The sequence below is a fragment of the Megalopta genalis genome, chromosome 3, assembly GCF_051020955.1.
Source record: "Megalopta genalis isolate 19385.01 chromosome 3, iyMegGena1_principal, whole genome shotgun sequence".
Classification (NCBI taxonomy): Eukaryota; Metazoa; Arthropoda; class Insecta; order Hymenoptera; family Halictidae; genus Megalopta; species Megalopta genalis.
This window is the reverse complement of record NC_135015.1, coordinates 11540229-11560216: the sequence shown is the minus strand read 5'-3', so window position 1 is coordinate 11560216 and position 19988 is coordinate 11540229. Positions and strand designations below refer to the sequence as shown.

Genomic DNA, 19988 nt, shown 5'->3' with positions numbered 1-19988 from the left:
TGCCGTCAGTCGCTACGCTTTTAATATTTCTTCAAGAGTCGGAGAAAGTTTCGTGCAATGTGCGTAGAGGAGTCATCTGAAATGGTAATCAAGAATCGGTGAATAACTTTTGTAGGTCGCAATGAGCAGCGTTTGTACAACCGCTTCATTTGTGTGTGTGGGGCCAACACGTTTTTCCATCGTAAAACTCCCCTACAAGAGTGAGTAAATGAGTAAGTGTCTCGTAAAAAATTACCAAAATTGATACGAGTCAGTCATGGTTTTAAATGCTGGCATTCACTCTGGTTTAACTTTCCGTCTACTGTGCCGGAATCATGGCGAGCAAAAGTGGAAATGGTCGAAACGTGTATTCGTAGAATATAAATGTGAGTCAAAAATGGTTCCGGCACAGGAGGCCGTGCTTCAGTAGTCGGAGGATTAAAGCAGAAGGATCTGTCATTAAATAATTTCTGATCAAACAGAAGATTACCACTGTGTCAAATCAAAACAAACTTTGGTGATTTATTTTCTCTACTACGATATATTTCCAAGAAGTTGTATCCACCTTAGCTCTCGTTCACATTATCGTCAAAAACAGAAAATTTTATTCTCTCCGTTATTCATCATTATCAAGCGTCACCAACAAGAAGTAGTAAGATATCGTTTTATTAATAATCTGAAAGTACACGTTACTCAATATCAAGTCTCGAGGTGTCGATGCGCGAGGTTTGGACAAATAGAGATTTTTATTTCTATTTTAGAGACACTGCTGCTAGTATTATTTACATTTACATTTTAATCGATAGTTTCATCTATTATTGTGTCAATTTTCTAGACGACTCATCTCGTGCCCCATGTTATAATTAGATTTGGCAGCACGATTTTATATTACAGTTCTTGTTCGTCCAATATGAGACTTCCTTTTATTCTTCAAAAGAAAAAATATTATATAAAATATTATATAATTATATAAAATATTATATAATTATATATAATATTATATAATAATATAATATTATATAATATATAAAATATTATTTATATGTAAATAAATATTATATTATATTATATTAGCAACGAATTACTAATGAACAACACTTGAAACTGCAGCACTGTTCTCCATAATGGTAGCGACAGTAGATCGGGTACATGAATATTAAAAGAGTTTCTATAATAAGTGATAATGCAAATTTTGACAAAGAATCAGACAAATAATTTATATTTATATTATTTTGTCCATACCTCGTAATGCCATAAGATCGTTCTACCTTTGCAAAGAGATCTAAGGTAATCTCGAGTATGTTGAACACTTTCAGAACCATCAGCCTCTGCGATAATATTGTAACGCAAAGTTTCCCAGTTTGAGTATCCGAACGCTCGTACCAGTTGTTATAGAAAATCTCGTCACAAAAAGCTTCGCTCTGTCCGGAGAAAAGCAATTCGACCATGTAGTTCGAGGAGAAGAATGGGGAAGATGTATAAATTCTATACTTATGTTTCAAACACCATTTTATCTTGAGGTTAAATCCTTCTTCGATGTGCATTTTATGCATTCATTACTAGACTGCGGATCTTTATGCAAGATAACGATTTTCTAACAAGTAGATTGTGCGTTAAGTGTGAAACCGAAGTGTTAAACCGAATGTATTTCTTTTCTTTACAATTTTAAGAAACTCGGTATAATGTAAGAATATGCTTAAATTCTTCTAATGTCTTTATAGCTTGATATTATATCCGGTGATGTTGTTATGCTATTTGTTATACTTTATGATGCGTTTTCCGCACTGCAATACGTGATACAAACCTCAGAAGTGATCATATTTCCGGGCCAGGCATAAATCAACGTTTGGATCGTTTTCGAGAGAATGTAGAGGACTAAAACGCAAACTTTCTCGATTGGTATTTCCTCAGCCTGCAAGAGAGACAAAATTCATAAAGAATAAGAGCAAATTTTATTATTAGTAAGCTTATGGCGACTCTTATGTCCAATTCATGGATATATTGTTTTGTTTCATCCAATCATCTTCTGATTGAAGCACAGTTTTGATCCTACGCTGATACTTCATTTCGATTTGATACTCCAAAATCCTACTTTACAAACCGATTGGTAATTGTCGTTATAGTCTAGACCAGACCTGTTCAACAACTTGCCCGCGTGGGCAACGATTTTCAGACCAGGGCAAACGCCGATAGGCAGACTTTAGGCTGCACTCTCGAGGGCAACATACCCCTCTTTAGCTCCACGTAGGACTCTCCATTAGTAACTAACACGTTATTTGGCTGATGACGGTGACAGAGGTCGACTGTAGGTGACGTCAAGGTTGAGTGAAATAGAATGTGCATCCCACATTCGGGATGCGCATATAGCGGCAATGCGTGCGAGTGAGAGAGGAAGGATTGGATGAATATTTCCAATGGTAAATTTTAGTTTCAGTAGTTTGGGTTACAATAATGTCACAATTTTTGGAGTTAATATTCGACACTTGACTTGACGAGTTAACCCTTAGCACTCCGAACCATTCTGGACGTTGGCTACCAGCTACTCAGCGCCACTTTTCGACAGAAACGGGCATTTACAGACCCTCGTATTATTTAGTATGGTTTTGGAACTAACTAATATATTATAATGACATTGGACTTACATGAATTGGCTGAAATCAAGAAATTTGCAAAAAAATCAATATTTTATTTTTTATAATTTTGTTATTGTTTGTTTTATAATTCTGTTTTGTTGTTGTAATCCCTATCTATGCGAACTCTTTCTCTCGTCGCCTTGTTGCTTGGACGATATCACTATCACTGCTATCAAAACGATAGACTAACTGTAGGAGAAAACCTTCTACAGTTAGTCTTTCTAACATATTTGTATAAACGTCTATCTGGAGCTCATCTTCACTACTACTTGTGTCATGAGACTCATTCGTGTTTGAACGTTTTGCCATTGTTCTAATAAAAAATATGAATAAATACATAGGTTGAAAATTTCTAATTGTTATTACTAACTCACAAGATGATATTTACCAAAAAAAACTTTTACCAAGAGAAGAATCACTTTTCCGATTTTCTCACTCCGTTAGATCTATCTATACCGCTCGACGCTTCAAACCAGACTGAGTTCAGCTTTGAAAATCTTTTCCTCCAGATTTTATGATTATAAATCTCACTATACAGTGCGTGCTATGTTCGCATACCGACCTTTCTTCTACAAACTTGCCTTATCGCTCTTTTCAAATGGCGCCTTTGAAGTGCTCGGACCGTCGTGAGCACGCCTCTCACGTTCTCGTCAAAACCCGCCGACATTTCTTGTATATATCTTAGTAATTTTACTATATTTTGATTTGATTTCTTGTGCCACTTCAAGAGAAAACTTCAGGGAAACATGCATGTCGCAAAAAATTGCGCTGAAATAACTCAATTCCCCGTAATCACTAATAAACTTTAATGTCCCACGAGAGGGGACATCCGAGTGATATGCTAGAATTACGATGTCCCACGAGAGGGGACAGCGGAGTGCAAAGGGTTAATACAAAAAAAGTTAACTATTTCGTATAACGAATCGGATTCTACTGAAGACATAACAATACTCACCCGAAGAATCTCGAATATCATAGAACACATGCCTATACCGTTCGTCAAGGTAAACGACAGAACAACAGGCGCGTAAACCTCTTGTATACCGTCCCCGCACGCGACCAACGTAGCGTGTCTGTCGACGCATTTCCGCAAAAGTCGTCTATGAGCTTCCGTATCATTCGATCGCTTTGTCAATTCTTCCAGTTCGACGGCCATCGCCCTTAGCACGGAGCACACGCGGAGCGCGCACATCATGAAAAACGTGTCCACTCCGGCGCTTACGAATATAAACGAGAAAACAACTGTCGCCTCCGCCATATAATGCAACGCGTAGCTAAAAGTCGTCGTGATCGGCCATGGGTAAGCTGATGGTACCACGTACGTGTGAGCCCCGTTCCGAAATACAATTACTATCAGCGGTTTAGTCACAAGTAGGGATATGGTAAACAAATTGATGACGTATAAAGAGGATGCTAGTCGATAACAGATGAACAGATATCCAAAAGCTGCTGATCCCGATGGCTGCTTCATCACTGACTCCTGGTAAAGTATCTCAAGCGTGTCGTATATTCGTTTTAGCTTTTCACGACGAAGAATGAAGCGTAGCAACTGGAACGAGAGATCAAAAAACGCCTGTAGTATTCATCTTCATTCATAAAAATCTCGCAGTTGTCTTCGAAACGCAAAAAAGAAGTTCAGACTTGATGGACTGTTTAATTGTCAGTAATAGAATGATGAAGTTTCGTATGGTTTCAATACTTTTAAACATGATTCTTTTGCTTTTCGATATACATACTTGGTTAATTCACACGTAAATGTTGTTACAAAAATTCACCATTTCCTTCAGTTCTTAATTTGTTGATCCTATTTCGGGAGACTAAGAAACGACGAACTAAATTGCTGATTAGTGTGCACCATAAAAATGATCTACATCTGTTGTACGAAGCAGAATAATTAATGTAAGGGATACCTTTTTATTTCATAATTTGAATGTTGACAATAATACGTCGTTACTATCCCATACTTTTAAATATTTATCGGTTTCAAATAGTAACTACAGTAAATTCTCCCTAATTGGCGCTGAACTTGTACACAAAAATGAAACATTTTCGAGCAATTGTTACCGACAATTTTTAGCAAGTATGATTCACACTCTTTTGCGAAACGCTTCCAATAGTTTGATAACACATTTCATACTACAAACTTCTCAATTTTCCGGTATTTTAATTCCATGAACTGAATGATCTAGTGAGTACACTAACTGAAAACAGATGAAGTACTCTAGATTTCATTAAATGTATATGTTGATTTTTTTGAGACTTTTAAAGAATATGTTGTTCCAACTTCTTCTTTGCTGTGTTTCTTTTAAAAACAATGAAGGTACCTTTATGCCTAAATTCATGGTAGTACTAAGCAGACTGAATGTTGCGATAACTGCACTGATCTCTTTGATATGAAGGCGGAAAAAATTTGCCATGGCACAGAACAGATAGACATACCCCAGCAGCATAAAAATTGGTAGGTATATGATAATGCCCTGCTGGTGTGGATACAGTCCGTATAACCTAAGCATACGTTCTACAAGATACGTGTACTTTTCGTAGACTAACATTTCCCGCGACATAGTTGAAAATGTACAGAAATCCTGTCGGTATTCGCGAAGTACCAACGGCGATCTTTTGTGAAATGCACCTAATGCTCGTGCGATTGTAACGGGCGCTATATCCCTCTACTTATGTTCGCGATTACGGAACGATCGATCATCGTTCAACCAATTCAGCGCCCTTAAATTCCGTTGAATTGCTCCATGAAAATCAGAGATGTTAAAGAATTCATCGCGTTCAATACGCTGGATTTCTTTACTGGATTAGATATTGCAGGACGTTCGCGATTACGAATGATCATGCACAGTAAATCGGTTCTTACGATTTTCAGAATGCTAGGGGATACTTTTATTGAGATATTATGTGGTACGGAAGAGGGGAATTTGTAGGAATTCGCAACGTGTGGAAATGTGAATAGTGAACAAGTTAGAATGGATGAAGACGAGTTCTGTACAGTAAACGACAGATTGCAACGATCGCGCTGTGTCACAGAGGGTAGTAGGATAGCATGAACTGCAGCGAGCGAATCAGTGGATTGTTGCATCGCAGTTTCCTGGAATAGTGCCTCGAATGGGTCGATCAGGTACGTCAGTTTTTTTGAGAAATCACGAATCGCGAATTATGATCTAGATCTTTATAGAATCGAATGTTAATCGTGCTACAGTATCATTTACAATGCTCAACAATGCTATCAGTTACAATGCTTTACAATGCTTAGTACATGGAAGTTACAGTCATAGCAATTACTAGAGAAATTGTGAACGAAACAGTTTTATAAGTGACACACAGCGAATGAAAATACGTTTAAAAATTGAATGATACGTATAGATAAAAATATTTGTGCATTAAGTGATTAATCCTATCTGTGCTGACTTAAATGAAAAGTTGTTATGGATCATACAAAGATAAAATAGATAAACTATAGATAAAATAAATATGTTTCATAACTATTATATACAAATTAAACAATGCAACTTTGCTGTGTACCACGTACGGACAATCGGACAAAAATCGGTGTATAGCTTGTGAAGAATGAAACGTGCAAATATTACTGCAACCGTTTCTTTTGTCTGACTCGCTTTCACGGTAAATAGTTTTTATGCAACAGTGAGCAAATGAGCGAGTGCTTCGAAAAAAATTACCAAAATAAATACGAGCTTAAAATGGTTTTAAGTGTTGCTATGAAAACGTAACTGTGAGTTAATTGATTCGGATCTAGAACACAAGGATCTGTCAATAAATCATTTTTAGAAAAAACAAGGAAATTATCACTGCCAGAACAAGCCGTTGTTATTTACTTTCTGTACAACAAAAGATTAACTTCCATTTACTACGATATATTTGCAAATTGTATTCTTCATAATTCTCATTTATATCATCGACAAAATGTGGTCATTTTATTCTGTCTGTTATTTATCCTCCTCAAGTGTCGCCAACAAGAAGTAGTAAGATATCGTTGTATTCATAATCTGAAAGTAAACGATTCTCAACATTAAATATCGAGATTATATTGGAACGAGATGTTCGGACAAAAAGATCGCAGAGTGACTTTGTTTTATTTTTCGGCCTAAATGCTGCTGCCATTTTTTCTATTTCAGCTTTTAATTGATGTTCTTATTGGATAGTTTAATGGATAGTTTTACGACTATATAACGCGCGTTTTTTGCACCTTAACAATTTTTGCATGCCCTTGTTATTAGCCGATGTTTGATCTAGATTTTGCACCACAGCAACGCAATGGTACACATTGCTCTCATTATGCATGACTTTTCAGCACGATATAATATTACACTTCTTGGTCGTCTAACATGAGAATTCTTTTCATTCTTCAACGCACAAAATAACATGTGGAAACAGCATTTTTGGTATGTAATACATAAATTAAAGAACTGCGTCACTTTTTTGCATAATGGAAGTGTAACTAGATTGACATGGGCATTAAAAAAGTACATTTCAAAAGTGGTAATGTAAATTTTGTTAAAGAGTCGGGCAAGTGATTGTTATTAATCATCCCCGCAAACTTCTTGTCCACTCCACGTACCGTCACAAGATCGCTATACCTTTGCGAAGAGATCCAAGGTAACCTCAATTATGTTGTACGCCCTTAGTACCATCAGCCTCTGCGATAATATCGTGACACAAAGTTTTCCGTCTTGAGCATCCGAACGCTCGTACCAATTATTAAAGGAAATCTCGTCACGAAAAACTTCGTTCTTTGGAGAAAAACAATTTGAACATGTAATACGAGGAGAAGATTGGAGAAGATGTGCAAGTCCTGTACTTATGTTTCAAACACCATTTTATCTTGAGGATAAGCTTTTCTTCGATATAAATTATGTACGTTTATTACTAGATGCAAATCTTTATGCAAGATAATAATTTTTTATGTAGATTTTGTGTTACGCGTAAGTTAAATCCAAAAGAATTTCTTTTCTTAATAATTTTAATAACTTGAATATAATGTACGAACATTCGTAAATTTTTCTAATTTCTTTGTAGTTTGATATTTTCTCTGATCATTTTATTGTACTATTTATTATACTTTATGGTACATTTTACGCTATATGTGATACAAACTTCAGAAATGATCATAGTTCCAGGCCAGACATAAACCAGCGTCTGCATCACTTTCGAGACAAAATAGATGGCTACAGTGATCATTCTTCCGGTCGATATATCCCCAACCTGCCATAAAGAAAATATTCATAAATAAAAACAGCATATTTTATTAATATTAGCATGTATATGCTTCCTCATTTAAGTACAGCTCATAGACATATTATTTTTGCTCATGCAATCATTTTGTAAAACACAGTCTCATCAGACATTTGACAATTTTATTCATTCTTGATTCTATGCTCATGTTTCGTTTCCATTCGACATCCAAAGATCGTACTTCGCAAACCGGTTTATAATTGCCATTATAGTGTAGATAGTATCCTCGAATGGTGGAGCTTGAGTTCTCTTGCCAGGGTTACGACTGATATATTTAAATAGTTACCTTGTACCAGCTAGTTTGTTAATATAAAAAAGAAGTTTAAAGGAAGATTAACTGCATAGTGTGTAAGTCAACGAATGAACGATAAACTGATGTGTAGATTCCAGATAGCAGACTCGATCCATTTCAAACAAAGCTGAATAGATAAAATAGAAAATTATGCACATATCAGAGAAATATCAGAATTTCAAGCTATTAAAACGATTCAAAGAATAACTTCGTTTTCATCCATCTTCTGATTCGTCCAATTAACAAGTTTAATGCCACTTTGGAAACATATGGATGACACTCCTTTCGCGTAAGGATATACCGACGACACGATAATACCCACCTGAAAGATCTCGAATATCATAGAGCACATGCCCAAAGCATTCGTCACAGTAAACATTAAGACAATAGGCCCGTAAACCTCTTGTATAATGTCCCGACACATGATCAGCGTAGCATGCTTGTCGATGCATTTCCGTAAAAGTAGTCTATGGTTTTCCATACCACACGATCCCTTTCCCAATTCTTCCAATTCGACAGCCATCGCCCGGAGCACCGAGCATACACGAAACGCGCACATTGTGAAAAACACATCCACCCCGCTGGTTATGAATGGAAACGAGAAACATATTAACGCCTCCGTTATGTAATGCAAGAAGTAGTTAAAAGTCGTCGTGATCGGCCAAGGGTAAGCTGTCGGTGACACGTACGCGTGAGCCCCGTTCCAAAATACAAATACAACCAACGGTTTGATCACGTGTAGAAACATGGCAGAAAAATTCACGACGAATAAAGAGCACGCTAGTCGATAACAGATGAACAGATATCCAAAAGCAGCGGATCCCGTTGGTTGGTTCATGACTGTCCCCTGGCACAGTATCTCCAGCGTGTCGTATGCACGTTTTAGTTTCTCACGACGAAGAATAAAGCGTATCATCTGGAACGATACTGTCTAAAAACGTGTGTACGATGTGTCTTCATTTATAAAAATTATCATCTTATAAAAAGTTATCATCGAAACGAAAAAAGGAAGTTCAGATTTGTTGCACAGTTTAATTGTTTGTAATAGAATCATGAACATCCTTATGGAATGTATGATTTTGAACATGGTCCTTTTGCTGTTCGATGTACAGTAAATTCTCCTTAATTTTCCTTCAGTTTATAAACAAAAATGAACAATGTGCAATGAGGAGGTTTTTATAATTGTTGACTCCTCTTCCCATTGCGGCCATTTTTGTTTACAAGCTGAAGGAAAATTCGGTAGAATTTACTGTACTTGGTTCGTCCACATATAAATGCCTTTACAAAAATACACCATTGTCTTCAGTTCTTAATCCCGTAGGTCTTATGATTTATAATTAAATTGCGGATTTTTGAGCACAATAAAAATGACGTGCATCTGTTGTACGAATCAAATCATACTTACAGACATATTTTTGATTTCATAATTTTAGTGATACGTTAGTAATACGTCAATACACTTCCATTTTTTTTCAAATGATCTACCATTTCAAATTGCAACTAATCATTTTGTCATAAATGCACAAAATCACCAGTCTATTTGCAATATTTTGGACGCGCTTACAGCCTGAAAAACGCTGAACGAATAAGCGATCATTCACCGTCATTTGAAATTCCAACGAGATTTCGTGTCACAATTACTACCAAGAATTTCTAGCGAGTACGACTTATACTCTTCGGTAAAATGCTTCCACCAGTTTGATAATGTTAATCCAAACTAAGCCATGATACTACATACTTTTCAATTTCCCTCTATTTTAACCCCATGAATGGACTAATTTTGTCGAGTACTCGAATAGAAAATAGTCAATGGTAGTTCACCAGATCTCATTAAATGTAGATATTCATATTCTTCAGACTTTCAAAGGCTTTGTCGTATCAATTTGTTGTTTGCTGTCCCTTTAAAACAAAAGCAACATACCTTTATGCCTGCATTCAAAAGAGAACTAATGGCGCCGAAAGTCGCGACGGCTGCACTGACGTTCGACATATGTAAACGAGAAAAGTTCACCATGGCACAGAACAGATAGACATATCCCAGCAGCATAAGCATTGGCACGTATATGACAATGCCTCGCTGGTGAGGGAACAGTCCGTAAACCCTCAGGATACGTTGCACGAGATTAGTGTACTTTTCGTAGACTAGCATTTCCCGCGACATCGTTGAAAATGTACTGATATCTTATCGATATCCGCGAAGAACCACCGGCAATCTTTTATGAAATGGACCTAATGCTCGTGCGACTACAACGCTTGGTATATCCCTTGACCTGCGATTACGAGCCGATCGATGATCGTTCAACCACTTCATCACCCTGCAATTTCGTTGAATTGCTCCACGAAAATCAGAGATGTTAAAGAATTCATCGCGTTCAATGCGCTGGATTTCTTTACTGGATTAGATATTGCAGGACGTTCACGATCACGAATGATTTTCCACGGTAATTGGTTCGTCGGATTTTGAAAATGCTAGGGGATATATTGATCGATACATTGCGTGATACGAAAGAGGGAGATCTGTCGGAATTTGTAAGTGTGGAGACGTGGATAGTGGAGACAGGTTCTGTACAGAAAACGATAGATTGCAATGATGGCAACATCACGAGTGATATACTAGTGAATAAAATCGTCAAAATAAGCTGTATTCTATCTACGTAATCATCATACCACGTTATCATGTTGACAGGAAATTTTGAGTCAGGTTGTCGAAATTTTACAGTCACCGATTTCAATGGCTTTGAATTATAATATAAAAGATCATTAGACTGAATACGTTCTGCTGTGTGCTTTGTAAATGAGACGTTACAGAGCATTAGCGAACGAGCACTAAAACGATTTGAACTTCATAGAATTTTTTTTTTAATCAACAAGCAGATGCTGTACTTTACTAGTTAAACGATTTGAAATTCAAAAGATATCCATTAGACAGCCGTCAGATGCATCAGTTTTAACGATTCTTTCTGAGCAGGTGAAAGTTTCACGTAATATGCGCAGATGAAATGATTCCGAAGGATCGGTGAATAGCTTGTGAAGGTTGAAACGTGTAGATATTGCTACAACCGTTTCATTTGGCTAACTCGTTTTCCAAGGAAATCCTCTCTACGCAACAGTCAGCAAATGAGTAAGTGTTTCGTGAAAAATTATCAAAATTTATACGAGTCTAAAATGATTTTAACCATTGCTATAAAAACGTAATTCGTTATGAGTTAATAAATTATCATTTCTGAGCAAACACAAGATTATCCATGTGTCAAAACTATTGTTATTTACTTTCGATACAATAAAATATTTTACTACGACTACCTGTTACTTACTAATTTTGCAAATTGTATCATCCTTAGTTCTCATTCACAACATCGTCAAGCGTCGCTAACAAAAAGTAGTATGATATTGTTCTAGCCATAATCTGAAAGCACACGTCACTTAATATCATGTCTCTACGTCTTAAAACGAGACGTTCAAACAAAAAGTTCGCAGAGTGATTTCTGATTCCATTTCAAAGGCAATGTTGCTGTTGCTATGTTTATTTGAACTTTCAATTGATAGCTTTATCTATTATCGTGGCAAGTATCACGTCGATTAATCTCGTGGTTTTGACAGCGTAACAATTTTTAGCATACTCTTGTTATTAACCGATATGTTAACTGGATTTTTCACCAGAGCAACGCAACGGTATACGCTGCAGCGCTGTTTTGCAATAATAGAAGTGTAACTAGATTGAGTACCTACATGAGCATTAAAAAAGTACATTAAAAAGGTGGTAATGTAAATTTTGTTAAAGAATCGGGCAAGTGATTACTATTAATTATACCCGCAAACTTTTTGTCCACTTCTCGTACCGTCACAAGATCGCTCTACCTTTGCGAAGAGGTCCAAGGTAACCTCAAGTATGTTGTACGCCCTTAGCACCATCAGCCTCTGCGATAATATCGTGACACAAAGTTTTCCGTTCCGAGCATCCGAACGCTCGTACCAATTATTAAAGGAAATCTCGTCACGAAAAGCTTCGTTCTTCGGAAAAATATAATTTAAATATTAAATACGAGGAAAAGATTTGAGAAGATATATAAGTTTTACACTTATTATTCAGCCGTCATTTTATCATCGAGATAAGATAATAACATGCATTTTATATGTTTATTATTAGACTGCGAAGCTTTATGCAAAACTACAATTTTCTAAGTAGATTGTATTCAGTGTAAATTAAATTGAAAAGTATTTTCTTTTCTAATAATTTTACTAAATTGAGAAGAATGTAGAAACATTCATAAATTTTTCAAATCTCTTTATATATATTTTTTCTGGTCATCTCATTATGCTATTTATTATACTTTAATGGTACGTTTTACGCACTGCTATACGTGATACAAACTTCATAAGTGATCATAGTTCCGGGCCAGACATAAACCACCGTCTGAATCACTTTCGAGAAAAAGTGGATGCCTACAATGATAATTCTTCCGATCGGTATTTCCCCAACCTGCCATAGAGAAAAAATTCATAAACAATAAAAACATTTTTTCTTAGTAGACTGCGCACCTTCGTGCAAAATAAAAATAACCTACGTTAATTGTAAAAAATATAAATTAGTTGATAACAACTTTCCTCTCGCAATAATTGTAATAAGTTGAAAATAATGTTGTCATAAATGCGTAAAGTCCGCAGTCTATACAGATCGAGCCGGAATTGCATCGAGCCGGAATTGCATCGAGCAGAGGGTGAATCTACGTGAAAAAATAAGACACATACATAATATTTTTTTCCGGTATAACATTCTTTTCCGGGCTTCGCTTTCGAGAAAATCGACTTCAAAGTTTATTCATATATGTAAAGAATTTAGTTGCCATTTATTCTGCTACCGCAATTGGCTTTGTCTGAAACAATAAGTATATCCTCGGGTGGCAGGACTTGAGTCCACCGTATACTAGCATTACAAACGCTGTTTCTAAATTCTAACTTTACACCAGATAGTTAATTAAAGAGAAAGACATTTGCGATGTCAAAGAAAAGTTTCATTAAATAGATAGCGGAATCGGAGCATTTTAGACAAAAATGAAAATGACAGAAGATTATGGTCATATCAGAAAAATTTCAGAATTTTAACATGTCAAACGGTACAACGAAAGGCTAAGTTTTGAAATCTTGAAGTGAATGCTAGTAAGATTTCCATAATGCGAAAGAGTTTTAATCTTTGTTTTGGTTTCATGAATTAAATGACTTCGACAATATGAGAAGTTTTAGAATTTCTATTCGTCATCTATCATGTTAATAGGACAATACTCACCTGGAAAATCTCGAATATCATAGAGCACATGCCCAAAGCATTCGTCAAAGTAAACGAGAGAACAACAGGCCCATAAACCTCTTGCATAACATCCTGACACTTGATCAACGTAGCATGCCTGTCGATGCATTTCCGTAAAAGTATTCTATGGGTTTCCATATCATTCGATCGCTTTGCCAATTCTTCCAGTTCGACAGCCATCGCTCGGAGTACTGAGCACACGCGAAACGCACACATCGTGAAAAATGCATCCACGCCGCAGCTTATGAATGGAAACGAGAAAGCAATTATCGCCTCCGTCATGTAATGTATTGTGTAGCTAAAGGTCGACGTGATCGGCCACGGGTAAGCTGACGGTACCACGAACGTAGGATGCCCGTTCCGAAATACAATTACTACCATCGGCTTGGTCACCTGCAGGAACATGACAGAGAAATTCAGGACGAATAGAGAGAATGTTAATCGATAACAGACGAACAGATGTTCGAAAGCAGCAGATCCCGATGGTTGCTTTATCACTGTCTCCTGATATAGTGTCTCCAGCGTGTCGTATATTCGTCTTAGTTTTTCTCGACGAACGATGAATCGTGTCATCTGGAACGAAACTGTGTAGAAACGCTTGTAGGATTCATGTTCATTTACAAAATAATGTATAGTTGTCATCGAAATGCAAGAAAGAAGTTCAGACCTTTGGGACAGTTTAATTGTTTGTAATAGAATCGTGAACATTCCTATAGAATTAATAATTTTGAACCTAGCACTTTTGCTTAGTGATATACTTGTCTTTACCATTTCAAATTGCAGCTACTCATTTTAACATAAACGCACGAATTCTATTTACTGCACTTTAGATATGATTATAGCTTGAAAAACGGAAACTAAAAAAAAATCTTTCATCGTCATTTGAAATTCTATTTGCACTCTATTGTGAAATGTTTTCACCAATTTGATTACGTCAATTCAAACAAAATTATGGTTCTACAAACTGTTCAATTACCCTTTATTTTAATCACATGAATTGACTAATCTATCGAGTACACCGATAGAAAATAGTTAAAGGTAGATCACTAGATCACACTAAATTTAGATATTGATATTCTTTATACATTCAAAGGATTTGCTCTATCGATTTGTTGTTTCTTGTTTTCATTAAAGAAAAGAACGTACCTTTACACCCGCATTCACAAGGGAACTAAGCACACTAAAAGTCGCGACGGCCGCACTGATCTCCGATATGTGTAAACGGAGAAAGTTTACCATGGCACAGAGCACAAAGCCGTACCATAGCAGCAAAAAAATTGGCAGGTATATGACAATGCCTCGCTGGTGCGGATACAGTCCATAAAGCTTCAAGATACGTTTCACGAGATTAGTGTACTTTTCGTAGACTAGCATTTCCCGTGTCATCATTGGAACTGTACAGAAACTCTGTCGGTATCTGCGAAGTACAATCAGTAATTTTTTTCTGAAATGGACCTAATGCTTATGCAAGCATAACGGCCGGTTTATGCCTTGTCCTACGCGTGCGATTACGGATCGATCGATGGTCGTTCAACCACTTCATCACCCATCAATTTCGTTGGATTGCTCCACAAAAAAAAACGGATATGTTAAAGAATTTACTTCGCTCAAATTCGCTCGATTCTTTACGGGATTAGATGTTACAACCCGTTCGCGATTACGAATGATCTTCCACGGTAAATCTGTGCGTAGAATTTTCGAAAAGGTTTGAAGTATACCTTGATACAGTTATTACGTAGTACGGAAGGGGGGATTTGTAGGAATTGTAACATGTGTAAACGTAGCTAGTAAAGAACTTAGAATGGTTAGAGACAAGTTCTGCACAGATAACGACAGATGTGGTGTTGTTACACTAGTGACAAAGATCGCAAAAATAAGCTGGATGTTATTGTGGAACGTTGAACCTGAAATCATTATTTATTAAATATGAAATTGTGAATAGTTAGTTTCTATTAATTAATACGGTGAAATGTTTGTTTGGATTTGCAATCCAAATCTCCATCACACAAATAAACAATAGTGACCAACACGATCTACGTCAAGATCTGCAACCGAAAAAGGAAACCAGAAATTGCACAAAAACGATCACAATTGATGAAATGATACCTGCAAAGCCAGCTCTGTAGCCTGTAAGACCCACTTTGCAGATGACTATGTCCAGAAGATCGAAATCTGCCACACGTTCGAACTGTAAGAACTACAGAGATTAAAAACAAAATTCACACGATTAGAAGAAGGCCGTCAACGGTAAGTTCTGTGTAATGACTCAGCGGTTAATATGATGATCAAAATTATACTTTGGATTGAATACAATTATTTGGTTGAGAACCATTTTTCTTACCAATAACTGATCTGTTTGTTCATGCCTTTTATCGCGCTATATTTTTTCCAAAAACTACATCGTTTTTTGGGGAAGGTTTCAGGATAATTTGCGATTTTGATTGGACAAAATATGATTTCCTAACATGCTGCAAAATTGTGTCATCTTATTAATTAAATGAAATTTATAACATTATTATAAAATTGAACAAAATTTGCAATGCTAGCGTTAAATTCATAAAACATTTATAGTGTTGTCGTACTATCAACAAGAAGAGAAAAAAGGACCACGTTTAGGGACGGTTTCGTTTACGAGAACAAATCTACTACGATTTATCAGTTACTAACATTTATTTATATCGGAAATACAAAATAGATTTCTATACATCCGTCCATTATTCGTCATCGTCAAGGGTTAGCAGTAAGAAATAGTAAGATATGGCCCTATTCATGATCTGAAAATATATGTTCGCAGTCATTAAATCCTAAAACTAAAAAACATTAGATGGACCCGAAGGTTCTTCGCACTGTTAAATAGTACGAGCACATGAAAACATACAATTTCACGTTTTGCATACTAGTCAAAAACAAAATTAACTTTCGTGACAGGCTAATATAAGGATGAAATTGTACTACCTTGGCGAAGAGATCGACAGTAACCGCCATTAAACGGCATGCCCTCAGGATCAGCGATTTCTGCATCAGTATTGTGAGCGCGAGTTTACCGGTTTTAGCACTTGTATCCTCGTACCAGTTGTTGCAGTAAACTTCCTGGCGAAAAACGTTGCTCTTTCCGAAGGATAATTATATGTATAAGGATCGACAGTCTCATCATTATTACCGGTAATACAAACCTCGGAAGTGACCACGTCACCCGGCCAGGTGTACATGAATGTTTGAAGCACCTTCCCGGTAAGGTAAAGTGTTATTCTCACGATTTTGTCAATCGGCATCGCAGCGTTGACCTATTAATTTTTATCCTTAATTTATTCACTTCTTATAAGACATTCTACATCAATGAAAATAATGAAAAAAGCTTAGTTCCCGAGATATTCAAGCAAGCATATAGTCGTGAATAACTATATACGGACTATATTTGAACAACTATTAAAAGAAACAACTTTTTTAAACGCGGACCAATCGAATTGAATTTTTTTGGAACGTTAAATGGATTACTTCGAAAATTAATGTATCAAAAATTTGTATTTCAAAGTAGAAAAAAAGATAAAGAAGTCACGATTTCTAACTTTCTCATCTACACAAATATTGAAAACTCGAACAGTGAAGTTTGATAACTTATATGCCTGCTGATTAAATTGAAAATGCACGACATTTTTTATAAGTTATCAACATTTTTTTACATTTGTCTAGTAAATCAGCTCACATTATCATTTCAAACAAAATCAAATTATTGATCCAATTTTGAAAGAGTCATTTCGTTTTAAAGAATGACCACATATATTTGTTCAGAACTGGGCTTTCTATTCCGAACATTGACAATTGTTTTCACCCCTTCTGCCGACTGATGTTTCATTGCAACGCGATTACACTGACCTTAGTGACCTCGAATATCAACGCGCACATGCCCAGACAGTTGGTCATCATGACAGAGAAAATGATAGGCCCGTAAATCTCCTCCATAATTTCTCGACACTTGATCAACGTGACGTGACGGTCGATACAGTTCCGCAAGACCTGTTCGGTGTGTTTGCCGTTTCGTCGTTTCGATAACTCCTCCAGCTCGACTGCCATCGCTCGGAACACGGAGCTCATGCGGAACGCGCACATTGTGAAAAATGCGTCTACCCCGGAAGTAATGACACAAAATGAGTAGCACATGCTCACCTCGAGCAGGTAGTGGGCCACGAAAAACGCGGTCGAGTCGATCGGCAACGGGAAAATTGAGGGAAACGGTGTCGATCGTTTCGCGTGTCGAATTGTCAGACCTATCAGCGGTTTGATCGAGTATAGAAACGAGGTGCTAGCCATACACACGTACTGGTAGTATCCCAGACGGTAAAAGGGCAGCATAAACTGAAAAACGGGCGAATCAGGGGGTTGTTGCATTGCAGTCTCCTGGAACAGCGCCTCGAGTGTGTTGGCTACGTGAACCAGTTTTTCACGACAAATCACGAATCGAGAAGCCTGGAATAATAGTAATCATTTAAAGAACGCGTCATTTATTTGCCGAAATAGAATTGTGCCTCAAAAGTTACAATTCTTGGCAAAACAGACGGAAAATCGGTTGATCCTTGTGCAAAAAATACTTGGTCCTAAAGTAGATCTTCGATTTTTATTAAAACTTTTGTTCAAATTCCTACATTGATTTCATGTGAACAATTCGTGAATACTGATCGTCAATTATGAAGTAGACTATTTCTGAAATTGAATGTGTTAATTGTGTTACATTGTAATTTCAATGCAGAAGTGCCTAAGTTAATTCATGAGTCTTAAAAATCACATACAATCAGTTTAACCCACAAATGGTGATACCAGTGCACCTCGCAAGTTCATTAAAACAATAAATAATTTGACAGTGTATAAACTTCATTAAATGTTGCGTTTTCTATCGATGCACAAGAGCTTTCATCATAAGAGAATCGAATCTCAACAACTTTCTTTTAGAAAAAAAAAATTTTTTAATTGATTTTCTGACCTGGTATGACATGTATAGACGAAAATATTTGTTCGTTAAGTGATTAATTCTCTCAGTGCTGATTAAAATGAATGAGTTTTATAAATCATATAAATGGCATATATCAAATTTTTCATAAATACCACAGATTAAACAATGTAACTTTCACCCGTACCGAATAAACATTGTGTGGGAATGAATCGGTGTCAGTGAAAATAAACTACTAGTGCGCCGACAAACGTACCCTTATAGTCATGTTGACAATTGCGCTAAGCAGGCTTAGACACGCAGTGATCGCACTGATCTCGGTGATGTGTAGCCGGACAAAGTTGATCATTGCGCAGAAATCTATGCAGTAAGTCAATATCCAAAGGAACGGGAGATACCTGCTGACGATACTCCGTTCGTAAGGGTACAAGCCGCACATGAGAAGGCATCGTTTCACGAAGTTAACGTAATCTTGGTACAACGGCAACTCCTTTGACATTGTTCAAGTTGACCGAACAATTTTATCGCAATCGATGAAGACTCATCGGCGAACTTTTTTAAAATGGACCTAATTCGCGTAACCATCGTTATCTCTGTCGGTCTACGTCCTTGATTACAAGCAGATCGATAGAAGCTTGGCTAATCCTTTACCCTTCAATTTGGTTAAACTGCTTACAGTCGAATAATTCATTAGTTGAATGCATTTTACTGCTTTGTATAGATATTTCCGAGCATCGGGGAATGTGCACATGGAACTTAAACGATTTGAACTTCGTGGGATTTTTATTAAACGGCTATCTAATGCTGCACCTTACCGGTTAAACGATATGAACTTCATGTGATTTTTATTCAACAGCTGTCGGACACCGTACTTTTATCGATTTCTCGTAGACAGAAGAAAGTTTCGCGTAATGTGCGTAGATGGGGTCATCTGCAATCATTCTCGAGGATCGGTGAATAGCTTGTGAAGGTTGCAATGTGCAGGTATTGTTTCAACCTTTACATTCGTCTAACTCGTTTTCCACGGTAAATCCCCACTACGCAAGAGTGGATAAATTTTCAACCGAAAAAGGGAACCAGAGTTTGAACAAAAACCATTACAAATGATCAAATAAGACCTGCAAAGCCATCTCTGCCGCCTGTATGATCCACTTTGGAGATGACTCTGACTTCAAGATCGAAATCAGTCACTCGTTCGAAGATATGAACTACAGAAATACAAAAAAAAAATTCAAACCATTAAGCGACTAATTAAAAGAAAAAATAATTCGCCATTCGTGGACATGCTTATTATCCCAAAGAAAACGATCAGCGATAAGTTCTGTGTGATGATTTAGCGGTTGATATTATTATTAAGTTGAAAATCATTTTTCCTACTATCAATTAACTGATTTGTTCATGTTATTTAACGTGCTATACTTCTTTCAAAAATTTAATTACTTTTTGAAAAGGTTTTCAGGATAGTTTGGGATTTTGATATGACAAAAGTTTCCTAAGTTACTACAAAATGTGGTCATATTTCTAATTAAATGAAATTTATAACATTATCTTAAAATTGAACAAAATTTATAATGCTAT

At 36.5% G+C, this 19988-nt stretch overlaps 4 protein-coding genes across 12 annotated transcripts; all 4 read right to left on the bottom strand.

Moving 5' to 3' along the window:
• Positions 1 to 476: 476 nt before the first annotated feature.
• Positions 477 to 5740, bottom strand: LOC117229633 (uncharacterized). Of its 2 annotated transcripts, none has more exons than XM_076520065.1 (5): positions 4937 to 5736; positions 3568 to 4161; positions 1784 to 1891; positions 1248 to 1400; positions 477 to 655 (listed from the first exon to the last, which is right to left on the bottom strand). In XM_076520065.1, exons 1-5 carry the CDS (start codon positions 5174 to 5176, stop codon positions 596 to 598), a joined length of 1155 nt encoding a protein of 384 aa, XP_076376180.1. In that variant the 5' UTR covers positions 5177 to 5736; the 3' UTR covers positions 477 to 595. The 2 variants fall into 2 exon arrangements, with proteins under 2 accessions (XP_076376180.1, XP_076376179.1); XM_076520064.1 differs by lacking the exon at positions 477 to 655 and adding an exon at positions 724 to 907 and having other exon boundaries at positions 1222 to 1400; positions 4937 to 5740.
• Positions 5741 to 6428: 688 nt separating this feature from the next.
• LOC117229613 (odorant receptor Or2) lies at positions 6429 to 10506 on the bottom strand. Of its 4 annotated transcripts, XM_076520071.1 has the most exons (6): positions 10085 to 10506; positions 8853 to 9079; positions 8486 to 8744; positions 7734 to 7841; positions 7217 to 7369; positions 6429 to 6625 (listed from the first exon to the last, which is right to left on the bottom strand). In XM_076520071.1, the coding sequence occupies exons 1-6, from the start codon at positions 10322 to 10324 to the stop codon at positions 6566 to 6568; spliced, it is 1047 nt and encodes a 348-aa protein (XP_076376186.1). In that variant the 5' UTR covers positions 10325 to 10506; the 3' UTR covers positions 6429 to 6565. The 4 variants fall into 4 exon arrangements, with proteins under 4 accessions (XP_076376186.1, XP_076376185.1, XP_076376187.1 ...); XM_076520070.1 differs by having other exon boundaries at positions 8486 to 9079; XM_076520072.1 differs by lacking the exon at positions 7734 to 7841 and having other exon boundaries at positions 8486 to 9079.
• An 800-nt stretch (positions 10507 to 11306) lies between these two features.
• LOC117229634 (odorant receptor Or2) lies at positions 11307 to 14857 on the bottom strand. Of its 3 annotated transcripts, XM_076520061.1 has the most exons (5): positions 14615 to 14857; positions 13448 to 14041; positions 12536 to 12643; positions 12022 to 12174; positions 11307 to 11569 (listed from the first exon to the last, which is right to left on the bottom strand). In XM_076520061.1, the coding sequence occupies exons 1-5, from the start codon at positions 14855 to 14857 to the stop codon at positions 11501 to 11503; spliced, it is 1167 nt and encodes a 388-aa protein (XP_076376176.1). In that variant the 3' UTR covers positions 11307 to 11500. The 3 variants fall into 3 exon arrangements, with proteins under 3 accessions (XP_076376176.1, XP_076376177.1, XP_076376178.1); XM_076520062.1 differs by lacking the exon at positions 11307 to 11569 and having other exon boundaries at positions 12028 to 12174; positions 12517 to 12643; XM_076520063.1 differs by lacking the exons at positions 11307 to 11569; positions 12022 to 12174 and adding an exon at positions 12729 to 12887 and having other exon boundaries at positions 12517 to 12643.
• Positions 14858 to 16117: 1260 nt separating this feature from the next.
• Positions 16118 to 19941, bottom strand: LOC143259140 (odorant receptor 82a-like). Of its 3 annotated transcripts, XM_076520060.1 has the most exons (5): positions 18667 to 19941; positions 17342 to 17932; positions 16642 to 16752; positions 16424 to 16576; positions 16118 to 16242 (listed from the first exon to the last, which is right to left on the bottom strand). In XM_076520060.1, exons 1-5 carry the CDS (start codon positions 18907 to 18909, stop codon positions 16183 to 16185), a joined length of 1158 nt encoding a protein of 385 aa, XP_076376175.1. In that variant the 5' UTR covers positions 18910 to 19941; the 3' UTR covers positions 16118 to 16182. The 3 variants fall into 3 exon arrangements, with proteins under 3 accessions (XP_076376175.1, XP_076376173.1, XP_076376174.1); XM_076520058.1 differs by lacking the exon at positions 16118 to 16242 and having other exon boundaries at positions 16289 to 16576; XM_076520059.1 differs by lacking the exon at positions 16118 to 16242 and having other exon boundaries at positions 16289 to 16558.
• Positions 19942 to 19988: the final 47 nt, after the last annotated feature.

Bases quoted from the DNA above. Each gene is read 5' to 3' on its own strand.
- LOC117229633 (XM_076520064.1), bottom strand. From the start codon at position 5,176: ATGTCGCGGGAAATGTTAGTCTACGAAAAGTACACGTATCTTGTAGAA. The intron at 1,401-1,783 runs GTTTGTATCACG...TTCTCCGGACAG, and splicing joins GAAATATGATCACTTCTGAG to AGCGAAGCTTTTTGTGACGA. The intron at 908-1,221 runs GTATGGACAAAA...TTTCTTTTGAAG, and splicing joins CGATCTTATGGCATTACGAG to AATAAAAGGAAGTCTCATAT.
- LOC117229613 (XM_076520070.1), bottom strand. From the start codon at position 10,324: ATGTCGCGGGAAATGCTAGTCTACGAAAAGTACACTAATCTCGTGCAA. The intron at 7,842-8,485 runs GTGGGTATTATC...TCTTTATGGCAG, and splicing joins TGATATTCGAGATCTTTCAG to GTTGGGGATATATCGACCGG. The intron at 7,370-7,733 runs GTTTGTATCACA...TTTTCTCCAAAG, and splicing joins GAACTATGATCATTTCTGAA to AACGAAGTTTTTCGTGACGA.
- LOC117229634 (XM_076520061.1), bottom strand. From the start codon at position 14,857: ATGATGACACGGGAAATGCTAGTCTACGAAAAGTACACTAATCTCGTG. The intron at 14,042-14,614 runs GTACGTTCTTTT...GTTTCGTTCCAG, and splicing joins TTGTGAATGCGGGTGTAAAG to ATGACACGATTCATCGTTCG. The intron at 12,175-12,535 runs GTTTGTATCACG...ATTTTTCCGAAG, and splicing joins GAACTATGATCACTTATGAA to AACGAAGCTTTTCGTGACGA.
- LOC143259140 (XM_076520058.1), bottom strand. From the start codon at position 18,909: ATGTCAAAGGAGTTGCCGTTGTACCAAGATTACGTTAACTTCGTGAAA. The intron at 17,933-18,666 runs GTACGTTTGTCG...CTATTATTCCAG, and splicing joins TTGTCAACATGACTATAAGG to GCTTCTCGATTCGTGATTTG. The intron at 16,753-17,341 runs GTCAGTGTAATC...AAAAATTAATAG, and splicing joins TGATATTCGAGGTCACTAAG to GTCAACGCTGCGATGCCGAT.